Raw genomic sequence first — 19,659 nt, 5'->3', positions numbered from 1 at the left:
AGAGCCTTAAATATTTACTATCTGGCTCTTTACAAAAAAAGTTTCCTGACGCCTGCCCCAAAGGGACAGAAAGTCATGGGCCCAATGATAGAAGAACAATACAAGCTGGGGGGGAGGGGGGGTACTGTTATTGAGGAAGAGGGGAGCGCAGAGGGGGCAGGGGAGGGGAGGAAGATGTGCAGCGACAGAATGTGGGGCTGGCCGCAGGGGGAGGCAGGGAGAATGCAAAGCCAACAAGGCCACCTGAGAGGGAGGTCAAGGCTCAGGAGGCAGCAGGGCCCATCCTTTGAAACCGTTTCCAGAAACATACAGACCTGAATGCAAATCCTGGTGCGCATCAAACAGTTCCTGAAACCTCTCCTCAGCTTTGTACGCCCTGATGGTCCAGAGTCCCTGGAGAGAAGACGACAAGTGGGAAAACACCGGGCTCCGAGCTGGGGAAGCAGAGAGAGACGGCAGAGAAAGTCAGTGGGGAACCATCTGTGGTGGCATCTCCCAACAAACAGCACAGCCAGAGCCTCCCAGCGGAGGGCCTGGGGCAGAACTGGCTGTGCCCCTTCTGGGAAGACCCTGCAGGTCAACCCTCAAGCCCCTGGTCATACCATGCTTTCCATTACCCACTTGGGAATAAAAGCTTCATTCTGACCCCATCTTTGGCCAGCTTCAAATCATAGCTAGTTTTGGATAAATTCTTTGTTTGCTAACTCATTCATCACAGTCCTGCTCAAAGGATCTGTTGGTAAAATCTGGGTGTTTAGGGGAAGGTAAGATCTCACTCGTGTTATAGGAAGCTGCAGAGATTTTATAAAATGACAGGGAAAAACTCAAACTTAATGCCAGCACCTGATTCCTTAGCCCGGCATGGAGTGTCTATGTGTCACACAATACCATGCATGTGGGCACTGCACATGTGTTAGGGATGCTCAGTGAGTATCCACAGTTCTACAGGCAAGGAGGGAGGAGGCTTCCATGTGTGGAAGCCCTGGACTGTGGGCCATCTGACCATCCACTCAGCTGGGGGCTCATTCCAGACTGGGGACCATTAGGGTTAGTGCTAGGGTCAGGGTCCCCAGCCTGTGACAGTGCTGAAAGGAGAAAACATTCTCCCAGGCAGACATGACCTCACACTTCCCCTTGTATCTAATTCAGGCAAAGGACCACAAGTGATTCTGCGATGGTTCGGACCATCCAGTTTTATGCTTGTGGTCTTACTCTAGCATCCACACTGTTCTCTCCCCACCATACTGAGTAACTTTGAACTTCTCTTTACTTTAGTTCCCTTTAAACCCTGCACGTTGAAGAGAGCAACACGAACACAGACTGAGCTCATGTGCCAAATCAGAAAGGTTGGAAGCTCCACGGAGGCCTTTTCTGCACCCCCCAGCAGATGTCCCAGCCCGCCCCCGAACACGGCCAGTCTGGATATAAGGTGCCCATCAGGATGACTCAGGGGAGTTACATGGCTCATTATATGAAGGGAGTGCTACACACAGTGCAGAGAACTCATGGTCTCATGCCCAGAGCTAATGTTGTCACATCAACTATTTCACCATAGACAATTCTTCTGAGAAGGAAAAAGAGATGCTACAGTTCTCCAGAGCTTGGACATCCTCCTCACTTGCTTCCCTCATAAGGAGGTCAAAGTGGCAATTGATTATCCCCAGAGGGTGGACTCTATAAAACAGGTGTCACCCAGCCTTGAACACCAGGGCAGCCAAAGAACACATCACCTTCTTGACCGCATACCCAAGAGCAATAGCAGTACAGCAGGAATCTGGGTCTGTGGAAAACTATCCTCTGTCTTCCACACGCCATTCGGGGCTGAGCGGATACCAGGATGAGTGAACTGGAGGGTTTGCAAAGAAATTTAACTGGTACAGAGAGAGAGGGGGGATGCCAAGGCTCCGGTATTATCTTGCCCAATGTAATATCCTTTTTCCCACCGACTAAGCTGACTGTCCTGAAGTAGACCTATGTAACACCCATGGCATTAGTCACCAGTCACAGACAAATGTAACCTACATTTCACAAGACAGACAGCTGTGTTTTCCGTGAAACCTGACGACTCTTTGGGACACAGGGTTGCAAATCTTCCCTGGCAAGGTGGGCGGGGAACTGCATGCAAGGACCCTGGGCTGCCAGCCTTGCTATAGGCTCTTGTTAATGCTGTGGGTGACCTGCTAGCTGTCATGCTCTTAATGCCTTTGGTAGAAGCCAGCAAGCACTGTTTAAGCCTCAACTCAAGTAATCCTCACAAGAACTCCAGAGGGCAGGTGTATTATATCCTTGACAGAGGGAAAAACAGACTGAGGGATTAAGAGCACTGCCCAAGATTAAGAAAATCAATCCAAGTAGCTGGTAGAGCTGAGTGACAGACCCAGTACTGGCTTATTCCCAAGGTCGTGCTTTTAATCATGGCCACAGCACCTCACAGAGAGAATAATCAGGGGTTAAAGATGCCCGTGTATGACTAAATGCATCCCCCCCACACACACACACACTTTGTAGTTTATCTTTAGAAAACTCTAAAATCTTAATCCACAAGCCTTTCTCAATACTGGACATCTTAGTAAGCATCTTAAGTTGAACAAAGTCCCTAAGAATTGGCATGAGAACTCTAAAACAGCAGACATGAGTATCCATGACTTGAAAACACGTGGCACACGTGTTAACACTCCCCTAGCAACGCCCCTGGCAGACATTGCTAGTTGACCATAGAACCCTTACAGACAAAATGTGAATGTGGCTTCATAATCCAGGCCTTGACAAATGAATAGAGTTGGCTAAAGAAATACAACTAAATGCCATCCAGGCTTGATGCACTTCTCTATGATTCAACATTGCTAAGCTCACAATTGCAAAAATGAAAAACCATTAGATCAATTGTAGATTTGACAGCAAGAAAGCTTAAATGTCAGCCCAAGGTTGCAAGGTTTCAAGCGTGACCTGAAAACAAAGCTCGGGACGTTAGCAGTTATTCAAAGCACACGGATGAAGCAAGTTTGTGCCTTCTAGCCAAGACAATCAGATGTCCTTCTTTTTGCGGGTGGTCCCAACAGTGGCCTCAAGAGGTGCTGTCAGTTATTGCTTAGAGCAGCGGTTCTCAACCTTCCTAATGCCGAGACCCTTTAATACAGTTCCTCATGTTGTGGTGACCCCCAACCATAAAATTATTTTTGTTGCTACTTCATAACTGTAATTTTGCTACTGTTATGAATCGTAATGTAAATATCTGATACGCAGGATGTATTTTCATTGTTACAAATTGAACATAATTAAAGCATAGTGATTAATTATAAAAAACAATATGTAATTATATATGTGCTTTCTGATGGTCTTAGGCAACCCCTGTGAAAGGGTCGTTTGACCCCCAAAGGGGTCGCAACCCACAGGTTGAGAACCGCCGGCTTAGAGGAAACAGTGGAATTGTTATTTATGGTACAGACCACCAGGTCTAATCAACTGGCTACCACATGTGGTTATCTGTGGGGTGTGGAGGAAAGAGTGGCCTCCACTAGTAAATGACTGAAGCCTTGTTGTCTACACAAAAAAATGGTTGGCACTTATCACTTGTCCCGCCTTCTCCAAGTCCTGTCATCATAACAAATCACATCAACAGAATGTTATCAACACCTTGACGACACTACTCCGCCACCCCATTAAAAGATCTAAGAAAACCAACCCTCAACAGTAGTTTAGCTGGTTTTCTTGATGACTGAAAAGTTGGCTATAGCTTTTATGAAACTGTCACCCACTAGTCTTTATGCAAATACTTAGGACAAATGCCCTTCTAGGGTTTATTATTAAAAAAGAAACACACATTTGCCACAACAAAAACTCCTTTATCCTAATGAACTTGTATTTTTCCACTTGGTAGATACGGAGAACCGTGGGAATCAACATTTCTCTCCTTAGCCTGGCTTCCAGAAAGCTAAGCTGGTGTTATTTTGCAGTAACTATCCTCAGCTGAGGTTTCTGATACAATTATCTTTCTTCTTTATGTTTTGGCTATCATCCTTATAGATTTAAAAAATACATATGTTAGTCTTATAATTTTTATCTTCCTTCTTTATGTTTTGGCTATCATCCTTATAGACTTAAAAACATATTAGTATCTATTCTCCTTATAATTTTGTTGTTTTGATAATAAAATGTCTGTGCATTAATGAGATAAGCTCTGAATCGGTACATCCTCTGTGATTACCTGTAGAACACAATGGTTAATCATAAAATGCTTTCCCCACTATTCTAACTCTAGGAAGCTGAATAGAGTAACAGACTAAACTGATCCCTCTCCTATGTCCTCCCGAGGGGATTATTTTCAGTATCCATTTATAAGGACAGCCCAAGGGGGTGGGGGTGGGTAGCCCTCAAACAGTGTGGCACTACTGGTGACAATTAAGAGCAAGACTGAAAATAGCAGTGCTTATCTTTTCAAAACATTTAACCACCACAACTTATTGGAAATGTTTTGAGTATGTGAGAGTAATATATTTTTCAAATGTATCACTCTGACATGAGTGCATTTCCTGACACCTTTTCTTCCTCTAATCCAGCGGTTCTCAACCTGTGGGCTGCGACCATCGGATAACACATATAGCATATCAGTAATTACATTACGATTCATAACAGTAGCAAAATTACAGTTATGGAGTAGCAACGAAAATAATTTTATGGTTGAGGGTCACCACAACATGAGGAACTGTATTAAAGAGTTGAGACATTAGGAAGGTTGAGAACCACTGCAATCTTTGCCTTTCCTTTGTCATTTCTAGAAATTCAGGGGGAGGGGGAGAGAATCTGTTTTATTTCTCTACTAATTAAAACATGATGAGATCCTTTATACCTAAGAAACATGTATTGCCTTCTGCTCTGGATTAGGAAGTATGTCATGACCAGGATGGAAATGTCTGTCTTCAGTGCTCACATTCCCATGGAATCTTACATCCATTCTTGCCTTATGCGAAGCTGAAGGCTGCATCTAGCATGGCACTGATCTATTTGCATTAAAGGCCACACTGACTAACAGAGGTTTTAATACACACAGTTCATGTTAACGTTATGAGAATTTCAGGGGTCTCCTTAATGAGGGCATCAACGGAAGCCAGACTGCACTGCTGCCATCCCAACCTGACAGCCCTCGTACTCACTCGTAGATTCCAGGCGTTTGACATCTCTGGACGTTTCTAAGAAATATCTCCGAAGAACAATGAAAATGATGCCAAGGGGAACCAAGGGTATTGCAATCCAAGGTATAACCGCCACCGCCACGCCGACCACACCAATCACTTGCAGAAACGTCTGAAACAGTGAAAACAGATGCAGAGGTCTCCTGTGAGATTGTGATTTATAATAAGAATTAATGATTTCGTCTTTGCCCCCATTTCCCGCACAGAGCTCCCAAGTGATCAAGGTATCTTTTATGTTAATGAAGTCACCTGAGGAACACACCTGAAGAACAGAACTGGTTGCCAATGGAGCCAATCTATGGTTAGAGGATTAAAACTTTCAGTCCTACCCCCTGACTGTCCTTCAAGAAGAGAGGGGCTTGAGGCTGAATCAATGGCCAACTGACTTAGTCAATCATGACCACATAACGAAGCCTCCATAAAAACCCCAGCAGACAGTTCCTTGCCCTTTTCTCGGAGAGCTTCCAAGTTGGAAAACCAGAATGCTTTCCACCATAATGAGCCCCAAGCTGCACAAGGACAGAATCTCCTTGAGCTTCATTCAGGACCTTGCCCCTGTCTCTCTTCGCTGGCTGTTGGATCCATATCCTTAGTATTCTTTACAATAAATCCGTAATCTAGCGAGTAAACGGGTTTTTCTAGTTTTATGAGCCATTCTAGCAAATTAATGGAGCCCCAGAAGGGGCTCATGGAAACCTCTAATTTGCAGCCAATCATTCAGAAGCACAGGTAACAAGCTGGGCTTATAAGTGAGTGTGAAGTGAAGGGCGGTCTGGTGGGACAGAGCCCTTTACCTGTGGAATCAGATTCCATCCTGGGCAAATGGTATCAGAATTGAGTCGAATGCTCAGACATCAGGCTGGCATCCAAGAATTGCTTGCTGGTGTGGGGAAGCCTCCACTCACACACATTGGAAATGGGTCCGGGAACCCTTTCACCTCCCTTACCAAGAATTCTTTGCAAAAATAGATTTAATGAGTTGTTTTGTTAGGATTAAATTCCTCACTTCCAAAGACGTGTTGTAATGGCAGGAAATGTCTTCCCATCCAAAAAAAGAACAAAAACATAGGTGTGATCCTGCTGCTACCTATCGAATGCTTACTATATGCCAAACACGGAGATAAGAACTCTCTGGGCATGAGCTCTTTTGATGCTCTCGGTAGCTCCATGCGGTAGGCATTGCTATTTTCCTTATTTAGCTGATGAGAAAATGTGAGACTCAGAGGGGGTAAGACTTGAATCCCAAACTATCATGAGTCAATAGATATCACCCAGGAAATGAGCAAGGAGTTATTACAGATGAAGAATCAGAAGACTCAGCAATACTCAGAGATAAAGAAGTGGATAGAGACATATGTAAAACTTTAGACAATTAAAAAAGAAAAAGAAGTGGATAGGTGCAAATTCAGTACTCAGAAAAGGAGGAAAATGTTTACCTTTGGAAGTGGGGTTGTGCTTTCTTGTCCTACCTATATTTAACACTTCCTGCATGCTGTCTGTGTATCTGGTTACATGTTAAATACTTCATGTGTATTAACCCACTTAATTCTCACAATAGCCCTACTGAATTAGTAATATTATCCCATTTTACAGATGGAGACACCGAGGCACAGGGAGAGGAAAAGCAACTTGACCCAGACTGCAAAGCATAGGGTGCTACAGAAACACGAGGAGGAATACTGGACCCGGTTTAGAGCGTTCTAAGAAGAGACTTGTGACCAAACTTCACAGGTGGGCTTAACAAACAGAGAGTGGCATGAAGAATCTACAGGCAGTAATCACAGTTGATGCAACTTCTGACCAAGAAGGAGCCCAGCAGCAAAGGTTAACACGGTTCTCCTGTGTCGTCTCAGCACCAGCACTGCACCCTCTATCTGCCAGCCCAAGGCCTTACCCACCACCCTGCCCAGGACAGCAATCCGTGAGGGAAGGATTAGCAGGGTGATGTCTACGCAGACTCAGGTTATCATTTCACAGCTCTTCCAAATCACTTTTCACAGAGGTCCTCAGAACCAGCTTGTGAATGAGGAAAGAACTGTCATTTCCATTGACAGATAAGGAGCCATGAAGCTCGGAGGTTAAGTGGCTGTCCCAGGTTCTCCCTGGAAGTTACGAGGTATTGTGGAGAAAGCCAGGAGCACAGTGGACTTTGAGAATCCATATCCACAGCCGCAGACAGGAGGAGGATGGAGGATGGAGGAAACTACAAGGGCTGAAACTGTGGTCGGGAGCCCTTGTGAATCAAACTGCATTGTCTTGATGCAGACCCCTGTGCTTTCACGGCTTCTCCAGTCTCTACTGTGGTTATCGTCACAAAACCCAGACTCAAGAGGAATGGAATTCTGCAGGAACAAATTCCAATAATAAATGGAGAAAAATAGGGCTGCCTGGCTTCTTTCCTATTATACTCACAGCTGAACAATGTCTTACAGCTACTGGATTAACCAATGCATCCCATCCTGCTACACCCATGAAGAAGCCCACCTTGTCCTTCACACTCATGGGGGAGGGTCCTCCCAGCTGGCATTTATATCTGATCTTAAGTAAAGTCACCAGGCTTGCCATCATTAGTTGTTAGGGGGAAAGGGGGGAGAGGCTGTGGCTTTTCTCGGGCTGTTGTATCCAGGGTCTATTTTATTGGAATATGCACCTCTGAAATAAGATGGACAATAAACCTCATGCCTACTACAATTTCTGACCTCTACATATTCCTCCTTGCACGCCCCCGTCCCCTCCCCCCCAAAAAAAATCTAGGCCTTCCAAGCATTGATAACCTCAGGAACCTGAAGGCAACTCAACATTTTTTTTTATTGTTATTGTTTGCATTCCACGTCCTTTTTCCTCTAAGGAGAAAGCCTTGCTTCTTCCTAGTGAAGACACACTTGCTCTGAAGTTGCTGAGCATTCAGGGAGACGTAAGGAAAAAGGTGGGGGTCTCTGAATCAAAACCAAACCAAATGCCTGCTTACCGGGTTATTCTAAATTTCCAAAATAGAAGATCAATTTGACATTTTCTACTTTGTGCATCATGAACTGGTGTCGTTATCAAGGGAAACACAAAAGCTAGATAGAATCTGTGAACCACAGTATCCCAGGAAAGTCAACTATGTCTACCCCATCCAGGTCGGCCTTCTTACTAAGCAAGCATCTTGAGTTGGACGCCGGGGTGACTAAGGTAGAGGACCCTGCCAGCAGCGCCTATGAAGATGCCTGACAGGTACCTCTCATTCTCGGAAAGCCTGCTGCAGCTGTGGGCAGCTGTTCCTGACAAACTACACTGGCATCCAAATGAATATTAATAAGGTGCACAAAAGCAAACAAGGGAAAAGTGCTTATGAAAAAATTTAATGGTTTTAAAAACCTGCCCAATCAAACACTTTGCTGATGCCTAATGGCAAATTTCCTCATAATACTGAAGAAATCCCACAATTCCCTGGATCTAGTTGGCAAGCAATGAAATGTTGGTTATCCCACCCGCCCAAATACTAATAATGGATACACATTTCATGAAGCTTGCCATGTGTCCAACCTCTTAAGTATTTCACATTCATTACTTAATCTTATTCTCACATCAACTCTTAGTAGAAGGGATTATCGTCTCCATTTACAAAGCAGGAAAATGACACTCAGAAAGGCTTAGTAATTTTCCCAAAGTCAGATAATTCAGTCATTTTTCACCAGTGCCTGTTCTTTAAAATTCTACATAATATTGTATCCCATATACATATCAGATTCATATTTGAAAAATTAATATCAAGATATAACCCTATTTTATATTATTTTCCCTTCCCTACCTGCATTTTCTAGTTTCGTTGGTCTTTCCCATGAGGTAACCAGTTCTAGACTCCCAGCTAATTAGGGAATAATGGTGTGTTCGGTTCACAGAGCAGAACTGATCATTAAAAGATCTTTAAAATGCTTGCTAACAGAACACACTAACAGGTGTTTATTTAAGAATTACTGTTTAAATTAAAACACACACCAAACAGTTTCATGAGATAGATCAATTCGAAGCCCAGAAAGCACAATGACTTTGGGGGCGGGGGGGGGGGGGGCGGGGAAAGGAACCAAATTTAATTTTAATAAATACATAAAACCCAAGGACAAAAAATGAGACTATTTCACATGTTCAATATCTGCATTTAGATGGTGGTAAAAACATTTACATTTCTTAGGAAGTCTCTTCCTCTAGAATTAACATTGCATTCTAATACATAGATTTTAACATGGTCCCTTCACAAGCACAATTTTAAACACAAGGACCTGTTTGCCTGTTTGGCATCTAACTACCAAACTGTTTACAGTCCTGTAAGAATTCCTAGGTATCTACCCACGATTTACTTTCAACTTAATTCCATGGAATTCTGTTCCTGCTCGCCTTTGTGAAGCTTGTGCCAAAGAACGTGTTTTCTATAAACAGCACTAAAAAATGTATTCTTCTTATTCTATGCAAATAAATATGTCATCCATACTTTTGGCTCACTCCATTACTATTTGAACTCTTCCTCGTTCGCATACTTACATTAAATACTAAGTGAAATATGTATTTAATCATAAGGCCACTTAATCAGTAGACAGTACTTTTATTATTTGCTTACAGCATTAAAAAAATAAAACCAGGATCATTAAGATTGCTAACACCTCAAAGGAATTTCAAAGCTTTTAAATCTACTGTCAGTCAGACTCCAAAGAATTCCGTTCCAAGTTGTGATAAGGGCAAATCATCCAGATTGCCTTAAACTATTGCTGATCTCACAAAAGATATGGCTTAAATGCAATAAACAAAGCAAGATTCACTTCTTGGCAAGAAAACATGGCAAGATTTTCTTCTGATTTGGAGAAAGAAATGATGCCTAGTTTTTTGATCAGTAAGCTGTTTACTGATGTGGGTGTAGGAGAGATTCTTCTATCTATTTATTTTGGAAACATATAAGATAAAAAATAACCGTTCCATAAAATGGCTATCACACAGATTGTGCTGCTGGCTAGTACAAGATTCTTGTGGAGGCAGTACAATTTTGAACAGGCTATCCAAAATTCTACAAGTATTAAGAAGTAAAATGTAATTCCAATCAAATAATACTCATTATACTTCAATTATAGGTAAATAGAAGCAAAGAGAAAAATATGGAAGAGTCTTAAATGTAAGCTCCTAAACCTTAATATAAATACTATTAATACTAGGGTTAGTATTAAATCAGGTGTAAGTTATGTGTTGATATGGCTCCTTGCATGTCTTAGGGAGTTCAGAGATCAAGTCTGGTTCCCAGATCCCTCTTTGACCACCTGTTTCTTTTTACTTCATCCAAGTCAGTGTAGGAAGAGGTCTATGCAAACTCTAAAATTAAACTTTCCATACTTGTCCTTTCCTTGGGATGTGTCCATTATCCCTTTCCTCCCCCATTTGGCCTGGGATCTTTTCATAGCCACACCAGCTCTGGGGCTCATGTAGCTTTCCATTAGTTCTTCATCCTGAGTCCTAGCTAACTCCACTGCATAGTAGAATGGTGGGGCACAGCTCACAATTTCTGAACCACACAATAGATAATATTAGGGAAATGTAATGCACTTCTTCCTTTCTTTGTGATCATCATCTTATTGATCAATAGCTTTCTTTCTGCCTTACCTCAGTGTTAGAGCTTATTAAGAAATTCAATGCTGGAGTCCATCTATATGCTACTTTCAAAAGGCACCCCTTAGAAATAAGGGCACATAAAGGTGGAAGTAAAAGGTTAGAAAAAGGTACCCAATGAAAACACTAACCATAAAAGAAATCTGGAGTGTCTATCTATACCACTATAAACATAGAAGCTTTAAGTTAGTAAGAATTCATAGAAGTAAAGAAAAGCATTTCATAAAAATAAAGATTCAATTTACACAGAAGATATTTTAAAAATCTACATTTATAAAAGCATAACAACATAATGACAAAACGTATAAAGCAAAATCTAACAGAACTCCGGAGAAATAGACAAATCCATACTCCTAGTGGGTGTTTTTAACCCATTTATCTCAATAACTGATTGAACGATCAGATAAATATCAATCCTATATAATAAAAGGGTAATATGCAAATTGACTGAATGGGGAAATGACTGGTCACTATGATGTGCACTGACAACCAGGGAGCAAACACTCAACGCAGGAGCTGCCCCCTGGTGGTCAGTGCATGCCCCCAGGGGGAGTGCTGCTCAGCCACAAGCCGGGCTGATGGCTGACGCAGCAGTGGTGGCAGGAGCCATCAGTCAGACATCCCCTGAGGGCTCCTGGACTGCTAAAGGGCACAGGCTGGGCTGAGGGGACCCCTCCCGCACCCCGAGTGCATGAATGTTGTGCACTGGGCCTCTAGTCCTATATAATAAAAGCCTAATATGCTAAGTGCCCGGCCGTCCAGTGACCGGTCGATTGTACAACCAATCAAGCGTAATATGCGAATGATATGCTAAGGCCGCTCAACCACTCGCTATGACATGCACTGACCACCATGGGGCAGATGTTCCAACCGGTAGGTTAGCTTGCTGCTGGGGTCCAGCTGATTGAGGCTGAGCAAGATGGGCCGACACGTTGTGGAGCCCTCCCATAGTCCCTCCCCAGCCCAATCGTGCACCAGTGGGGTCCCTCGGCCTGGCCTGCACCCTCTCGCAATCTGGGACCCCTTGGGGGATGTCGGAGAGCCAGTTTCAGCCCGATCCTACAGGCCACTCCCCTCAGGACAGCACCAGGTGCAGGCTCACGGCTGGCGAGCACTGCTGTGGCAGTGTGAGCCTCTCCCAATCAGGACTGATTGGGGGCAAGCCCATGGCAGGCACAGTGGGGCCGGGATGAGCAGGAGTGGCAGGTAGGAGCTGCAAGTGGCGCTGGACTGGTTTACACGCACTCCCTGCAGGCCACCTAGAGGAGCCCCACACATGCACGGATTCGTGCACCAGGCCTCTAGTAGATATATAAAAGGTTGAAAAACATAATTAACAAACTCGACATAATTTAAAAATATACAATACTGCAGCCAGTAACTGAATACATTCTTTTCAACTGCATATGTACTATATAATAAAAGCAAGTATCAACAAACTTCAAGAGACCGAAATTGTGCAGAATATGTTTTGACCTCAGTGGATTTAAGTCATCAACAAAAAGATAACTAGAAAGTCATTAAATACTTATAAATTCAGTAATAACCTTTGACATAACACCTGCTTCGAAGTATTTTGCCAGAAAATGAAATCTACTAATATTAAAATTTGAGGGCTGAAATTAAAGCTGTGTTTAGAGGTAAACTTATAGCTTTAAACTTTTTTTTTCTTTAAAGAAAGGCTGCTGGTAATACATGGGAAATCTTCCTTAATTTTGCTGTCAACCTAAGCTGCTCTAAAAAAGGTCTTACAAAAAAAAGGACTAAAAGTCTAAAATTCCATCTCTAAGTCAGAAAATGAAGAGAATATTAAAGTACTAGTATGTAGCAGAATTGAAACCAGAGAAAAGTAGATTTATGAAACAGAAAATAACTTCCAGAAAAATCAACAAATCCTGAAGCATGTTTCTTTGAGAAAGTCAATGAATAAACCCCTACCAAGACTAACTGAGAAAAAAAGAAGGGAAATCACCATTATCATGAACGACAAGGGGAGAAAACAAGAGATACCATGCCCATTAAAAAGAGAAAACAATAAACCATGTGCTGATAAACTTAACATTTTTAATGCAAAGTCAAATTTCTTGAATAATTATATACCAAGAATGACAAAAGAAAAACAGAATATCTGAATAATTCCATACCAATGTAAGAATCTGAAACCATAATTTAAAAGCTTCTTACAGAAAAGACTTAGAGGCCAAAATGGTTTGGCAAGTAAATTGTAGCAAATTTACTTAGCAAATTCTTCCAGAGAACTTAACCCCAAAATTATCATGATATATAACAACCAGACAAAGATATTAGAAGAAAGCAAATTTACAAATCTGTCTTAGGAACACTAAATAATATGCCAATAAACTGAATCTAACAATAAAAAGGGATAATACTTCACAACTGAACTTGACTAGGCAAGTCGGAAATCTACAGAGCAGGCTGGAAAGGGTATGCAGGCTGGAACCCTTGGGCAGGAGCTGACACTATTATTCACAAGGTTCATTTCTTTTTCTTCAGAGAGCTTTAACTCTTAAGGACTTTTAACTGACTAAGTCAGGCCCACCCAGATAATCAACTGATTATGGACTTTAATAACATTTACAAAATACCCACACAGCAACACCTAGATTACCTTTTTAAAAATATATTTTTATTGATTTCAGAGCGGAAGGGAGAGGGAGAGAGAGATAGAAACATCAATGATGAGAGAATCATTGATCAGCTGCCTCCTGCACACCTCCTACTGGGGATTGAGCCTGCAACCTGGGCATGTGTCCCTTACCAGAATTGAACCCTGGACCCTTCAGTCCACAGGCTAATGCTCTATCAACTGAGCCAAACTAGCTAGGGATAGATTACTTTCTCACTGAGTAACTGGGGAATGTAGCCTAGCCAAGTGGATACTTAAAACTGACCATCAAAAGGAGGAAACACTTCCCATCTCTGTTTAGAAGGCCAGCATAACTCTGAGACCAAGGGCTGAGTAAATGTTTCAAGGACAGCAAATTATGTACCAATATTTTTCATGAAGAACAGATACAAAAATTCTTTATAAAATATTATACTGAACACTGTGGTACACAATAAAAGATGCTACTTCATGACCAAATAGGAGTTCATTCCAAGAATATAAGGTTAACCTAACCTGCTAATGAGAATCAGTATATTTCACCACATTGAAAGAGTAATGGGGAATAATCATATGATCATCTAAAGAGATGTAGAAAAAATATTTGTGCAAATTCAACACCGATTTAAAAAAGTAAAAACTCGCAGCAAATTAGGAATTAAAGGAAACGTTTTCAATCTCATAACAAATATGTACCCTGCAAATTGCTGTTAACATCACTTTTAATGCAAAAATATTGAAAAGACCTGACCCTATGAGGATGAGAAAGTCTCATCTCACCCGGCTGGTATGGCTCAGTGGTTGAGTGTCAACCTCTGAGCCAGGAGGTCACAGTTCAGTTCCTGGTCAGGGCACATGCCTGGGTTGCAGGCTCGATCCCCACTGTGGGGCGTGCAGGAGGCAGCCGACCAATGATTCTCTCTCATCATTGATGTTTCTATCTCTCTCTCTCTCCCTTCCTCTCTGAAATCAGTAACAACATATTTTAAAAAAAAGAAAAAAGAAATTCTCATTTCATGACTTCTATTCAACATTGTCCTGGTAGCTTTAGCCACAGCAGTAAGTTAAGGAGTGAACATAAAATTCATAAATATTAGAAATGAAAAAGTAAAACTGTCATCACGAGGAGGAAACATTTCCCACCTCTCTAATCTTGCCATTTGTGACAACATGGATGGACCTAGAGGGTATTATGCTAAGTGACATAATTCACTTATATGTGGAATCTAAAACACAAAATAAATGAACAAACAGAACAAAAACAAACTCATAGATACAGAGAACTAATGGATAATTGCCACATGGGAGAGAGGTTGGGTAGATGGGTTAAGAAGGTGAAGGGATTAAGGAGTAAGAAAGTGCCAGTTATAAAGTCAGTCAAGGGGACGTAAAATACCTCATAGGGAATATAGTTAGTAATCCTATATACTATAGTAATAATCCTATATAATAAAAGTCTAATAAGCAAGTCGACGGAACAGTGGAACAACAGGTCGCTATGACAGCACTGACCACCAGGGGGCAGACGCTCAATGCAGGAGCTGCCCCCAGCCCGGAGGCCCCAGAGGGAGGCGACCGACAGTGGTGGCAGGGGCAGGGCCAGTGAGCGGGCAGTGTCAGGCCGGCCAAGGCGGGTGCCAGCAGGTGCCGCCCAATTGCCCCACCAGTTGCCCCACAGATCGGCCCTGATCGCCAGCCAGACCTAGAGACCCTACCCACGCACCAATTTCGTGTACCAGGCTTCTAGTGTTGTAATAACTATGCAATGGTATTAGGCTATGGGGAAGATCACTTTGATATAAATGGCAGCCTCGGTCACAGCAAGTACCAGAAACAGACACTAAGGTTCTCATCTCGCGGGTGGGCAGTGGGCAGCGGTCGCTGCAGGAAGAGGCATTAGTGGTCTTCTGTGGGTAACTGTGTGTGCCCCACTGTGTGTGCCTCCATCCTCTAACCCAGCTTAGGGAGACTTAGGTGATCAGGACCTGCCTTGACCTTGAGTGTATGTGTTGGGGGAGGAGCAACAGTCTTGCCACTGTGGCCCCTGGGGACAAGCATGCTGTCTGTCCACAGGGTGGGTGATCTCACCCTGACCTGAGGGACACAAGCTGCTGGCAGTGCCCCCTTCTGTCCTGGCTCCTGAGGCAGGGGGGCCTGGGACACAGGCCCCAAGCCTGAGCTCTCTCGTCTGTTGATATTCCCCCACCCCCCTCCCTAGGACAAACTGTCCCCTTAACTGCTGAGCCGTTCCACTGTTAACAGCCAGCACCCCACAGCCATGCACAGCAGTCAGAGTGATCTCTCCATTGGCGACATCAGATCACTGCACCTCCTGTTCTAGCCAACCCAGGATGCACATCACACCTAAGAAAAGACCCAGGCTCCTCACCATGGGTGATAGGCCCGCTAGAGTCTGGCCCATACCTACCTCTCCCATCACATCTTCATTCCTTTCTCTTTCTTCCCTGGCCGCGATGGCCATCCTGCCAGTCCTGGAACAGGCCGGCCGGCCACATTCCTGCCTTGCGGTCTTTGCATTTGCCATGTCATCCTCCAGGAATACTCTTCCTCTGGCTCCTCAGAGGACCCATCGCTCACATCTCCACTGAAAATTCACCTCCTGCAAGAAGACCTCGCTGACACCCTGTGTAACCTAGTACCCCCGCATCACTCTAGTCCAGGGGTGGGCAATCTTTTTGTGAGTGCGTGCCAAAACCAGCAAAATCTCTGACTCAAAATTCTTCTGCGTGCCAACCCTAATTTTTTGAGAACATGTTACGCCTACTTGATATCTCTTAAGGTGTACGGATGTGAAGAACCTTGAAGAAATAATAAAATTCATTCAAGTGACAAAAACACAGTATATGATGATGAAAAATACATTTATTTTTTAATGTATACATGTTATATAAAATTATTTATTTATCCAAGATGCACCTACACTGAATTTATCTGAAAAATAAAAAAGTCGATATTAAGAAAAAAATTGTAAATGGAAGATTATAAGAGAGGGTTTCGCGTGCCAGCAAAAGTTACTGGCGTGCCATGTTTGGCATGTGTGCCAAGGGTTGCCCACCCCTGCTCTAGCCTCTTATCCTAGTTCGCGTTTCCTTATAGAAATTATTGTTTGAAAGTATATTGTGGACTTATCTCTTCCTTTCATTTGTGGATGCTCTGAGGGGAGGGGCTTCAGTCATCTCAGTCACCAAAATATCCCAAGTGACAAGCACAGGTGCTTAGTAAGTATTTGTTAAGTAAATCAATAGAAAAAGTGGTGGATTCATAGGTAGAAACAGCATTTTCTCAGTCCCACCTCCACACATACACACACACACACACACACACACGAGAGGACTCATTGGTATCAGCCTGAGTCCTGCCCCAATTTGCACAGGTGTCACTGCAGGAGCCCCATACTGGTAGAAGCTGCACTCAAGTGGCTTTCTGGAGGCAGACAGTCTTACAGGATGAGGTACCCCACATGGGAATGTACTTCATGGAAAAAGGGAGGTCTGGGGCCTCACAATGAAAACTGAATTTCAAGTCAAACTCTGGCTTACACAGAAAATTATTGATCAGTAAGGGACGCCGCTAAGGACAGAGAGGCTGGGAACAAAAAGGCCAGTGAGCCTGAGGAAAGGGGGTTGCTGCTCCATACTTTCCAGGGAGCCCATCTGGTAGGCTGGTGGGCCGCTGCGAAGGCCACTCTGCGTCCTCTCTTTGCCCCTGGGTCCTATGTGGCTCACAGAGCACAGACTTTTCTTTCTTCTGCCCAAGAAGGGACTCTAGAGACTGGGCAGAGGAACACCGGGTTTTCTGACTGGCCAGCTTCAGCCCTGGAGGTTCAGGGCAGCCTACCATTTGAAACCTTAGTTTCTGGGACTCCTTGCCCATGACTGTTTAGTAAGGAAGGAGACTCCTGGCTGGGGAAGACTCACAGAATGGCTCAGGTTGTAATCGCCAGGGGTGGGCAGCGGGGGTCACTGAAGGAAGAGAGATTAGCTGTCTTAGGCCGTTAAACGTTTGTCCTCTCTGCAGAGGGCCTCAGCCAGCAAGTTTCTGTGGGGTCAGCCTCTTGCCGCCATGCTCCAATCGGCGAATTTTGGTGTTGGAATATCCCAGGTCTTCGTCCAACTTTTGCACAGACTGATTCCTTTCTTTTTTTTAAAATTTTATTTTCTTGTTTAAAGTATTACAAATAGTAGTACATATGTCTCCTTTTTCCCCCCATTGACCTTCCCCTGGCTTCCCCTACCCCCCGGCACATGCCCTACCCCCCTTAGCCCCCCTGCCAGTGTCTGTGTCCATTGGTTATGCTTATATGCATGCATACAAGTCCTTCGGTTGATCTCTTACCCCCCCCACCCTCCCGCAACACCCCCCAGCCTTCCCGCTGTAATTTGACAGTCTGTTCGATGCTTCTCTGCCTCTGCATCTATCTTTTTGTTCATCAGGTAATAATATTCTTTATTATCCATAAATGAGTGAGATCATGTGGTGTTTTTCTTTCACTTGCTGGCTTATTTCACTTAGCATAATGCTCTCCAGTTCCATCCATGCTGCTGCAAATGGTAAGAATTCCTTCTTTTTTTATAGCAGTGTAGTATTCCATTGTGTAGATGTACCACAGTTTTCTAATCCATTCATCTGCTGATGGAAGGCTGTTTCCAAATCGTAGCTATGGTGAATTGTGCTGCTATGAACATAGGGGTGCATATGTCCTTTCTGACTGGTGTTTCTGGTTTCTGGGGGTATATTCCTAGAAGTGGTATTACTGGGTCAAATGGCAGCAGACTAATTTCTTGAGTGCTCATCTCGGGACTGGCTTCTCTCATTCCACCTTTGCTGGGATAAGCATCTGTGGGGTCAGCCTCTTACCGCCATGCTCCAATCTCTGAATTTGGGGGCCGGAACAACCCAGGTCTTCTTCCAACTCTTGCACAGACTGATGTCTCTTAAGTGCTCATCTGGGGACTGGTTTCTCTGAGTCCACCTTTGCTGGGGTGACCAAAGGGGTAACTCTACTGGCCCGGTAGCCACCGAGCAGGCAAAATTTCCCCACACCTTTGGTAGAAGGCATGACAGTGACCAGGTGTAGGAGGAAAGTTGGGAGCCACTACTGCTGGAAAGAAACTCAGAACTCAACAGTCACTTTGCTGAGCACAGTCCTGCTAGGTCGTGCCCCGCTCATCTCTCTCCCAGGTTCTTGCTGAAGCCTTTGAATCTGGCATCCGAAACACAGCCTGGGCCATGAGTTCCCTAGAGAGAGGGTGGATGTTGGCTGCAAAAGCAAGTCTGGGGGCCTAGGGCAGCAGAAGGAAACCAGAAAATGTTCCCCGTTCCCAGAGAAAACAGGACCCGAAAATAATTTCATTCAGGATCACCTCCATCTCTCCCACAATGGAGAAAAGATTTCCTACAGCCTGTCACTTCTGAGGGTTTAATGAAATGCCTTCCAAGTATTGAACAACCTAATATAAATCATTTCAGGACCTCTGAGCACTGGCAATGTTGAAACCATTTAGATGCCTTTTCCCACAACACTGAACGCTAACCCTCTGGGACTTTTAAACCTAGATTAGAAGAAGGCCAAATACTGAGGCAGAGTGACCAGGAGGTTCAGAAGATTCGGGGTCCCAAGTCCAGGCTAACATCAACCCAACCTTCTGGGACACCATTTCCTCAGCCTCCCAGTCTCAGAACCACTTCACCGCATCATTCCCGGGGACTGAGCCCATGCTTTCCCCCAGGACTCAGCAGCTCAGTCTGGGATGGGTTTGAGGGGGCCCATGCCTAGGTCTACATGACAGCACAGTGAAGGCGACTGGGTTTGAAAGAGAGGTTCATGAGGGGCGCTCAACAAGTCTTCCTCAAACTTCTCCATAGATCGATTACCCACAAAATGCACTTGACTTTTGCTAAGAAGCCAACCAGCAAAGGGTCTAAATGGAAGTATCTCGTAGCCCAATGGGAAGGCTACATCGATAAAGATGAGAACCTTTCTGAACACTTGCCCAGGAAGGACACTTCACTTGTCCTCAGCAGTGAGCAGCAGCACTGTGGGTCTCTGAGAGGGCCCAGGCCTCTGCTATTACATATAACTCAGGTAATTCTTAGGTGTGATGGGCAAGCCAAAAGCATCATGGGGCAGCCAGCTGAGGTTGTGTGTACACCACTTTTCCTGTACAGATGCTGAGCTTCAGCTTACCTGCT

General features: G+C 44.0%; 1 protein-coding gene across 6 annotated transcripts in view; it reads right to left on the bottom strand.

Moving 5' to 3' along the window:
- Nucleotides 1-19,659, bottom strand: part of ABCC4 (ATP binding cassette subfamily C member 4) — a 226,675-nt gene that overhangs the window by 48,224 nt on the left and 158,792 nt on the right. For 5 of the 6 annotated variants that reach the window (XM_036297856.1, XM_036297851.1, XM_036297853.1 and 2 more), the window contains 2 exons: nt 5,151-5,301; nt 315-434 (listed from right to left, as the gene is read on the bottom strand). In XM_036297856.1, coding sequence (XP_036153749.1) covers nt 315-434; nt 5,151-5,301 — 271 coding nt within the window. Of the gene's footprint in view, nt 1-314; nt 435-5,150; nt 5,302-15,874; nt 16,067-19,659 lie in introns of those variants that run through there. The other variant, XR_004965841.1, reaches the window with a different exon arrangement.

Source organism: Myotis myotis, unplaced genomic scaffold (assembly GCF_014108235.1).
Source record: "Myotis myotis isolate mMyoMyo1 unplaced genomic scaffold, mMyoMyo1.p scaffold_m19_p_3, whole genome shotgun sequence".
NCBI classification, from domain to species: Eukaryota; Metazoa; Chordata; class Mammalia; order Chiroptera; family Vespertilionidae; genus Myotis; species Myotis myotis.
The sequence above is the reverse complement of the archived record's forward strand: the minus strand, read 5'-3'. Positions and strand labels throughout refer to the sequence as shown.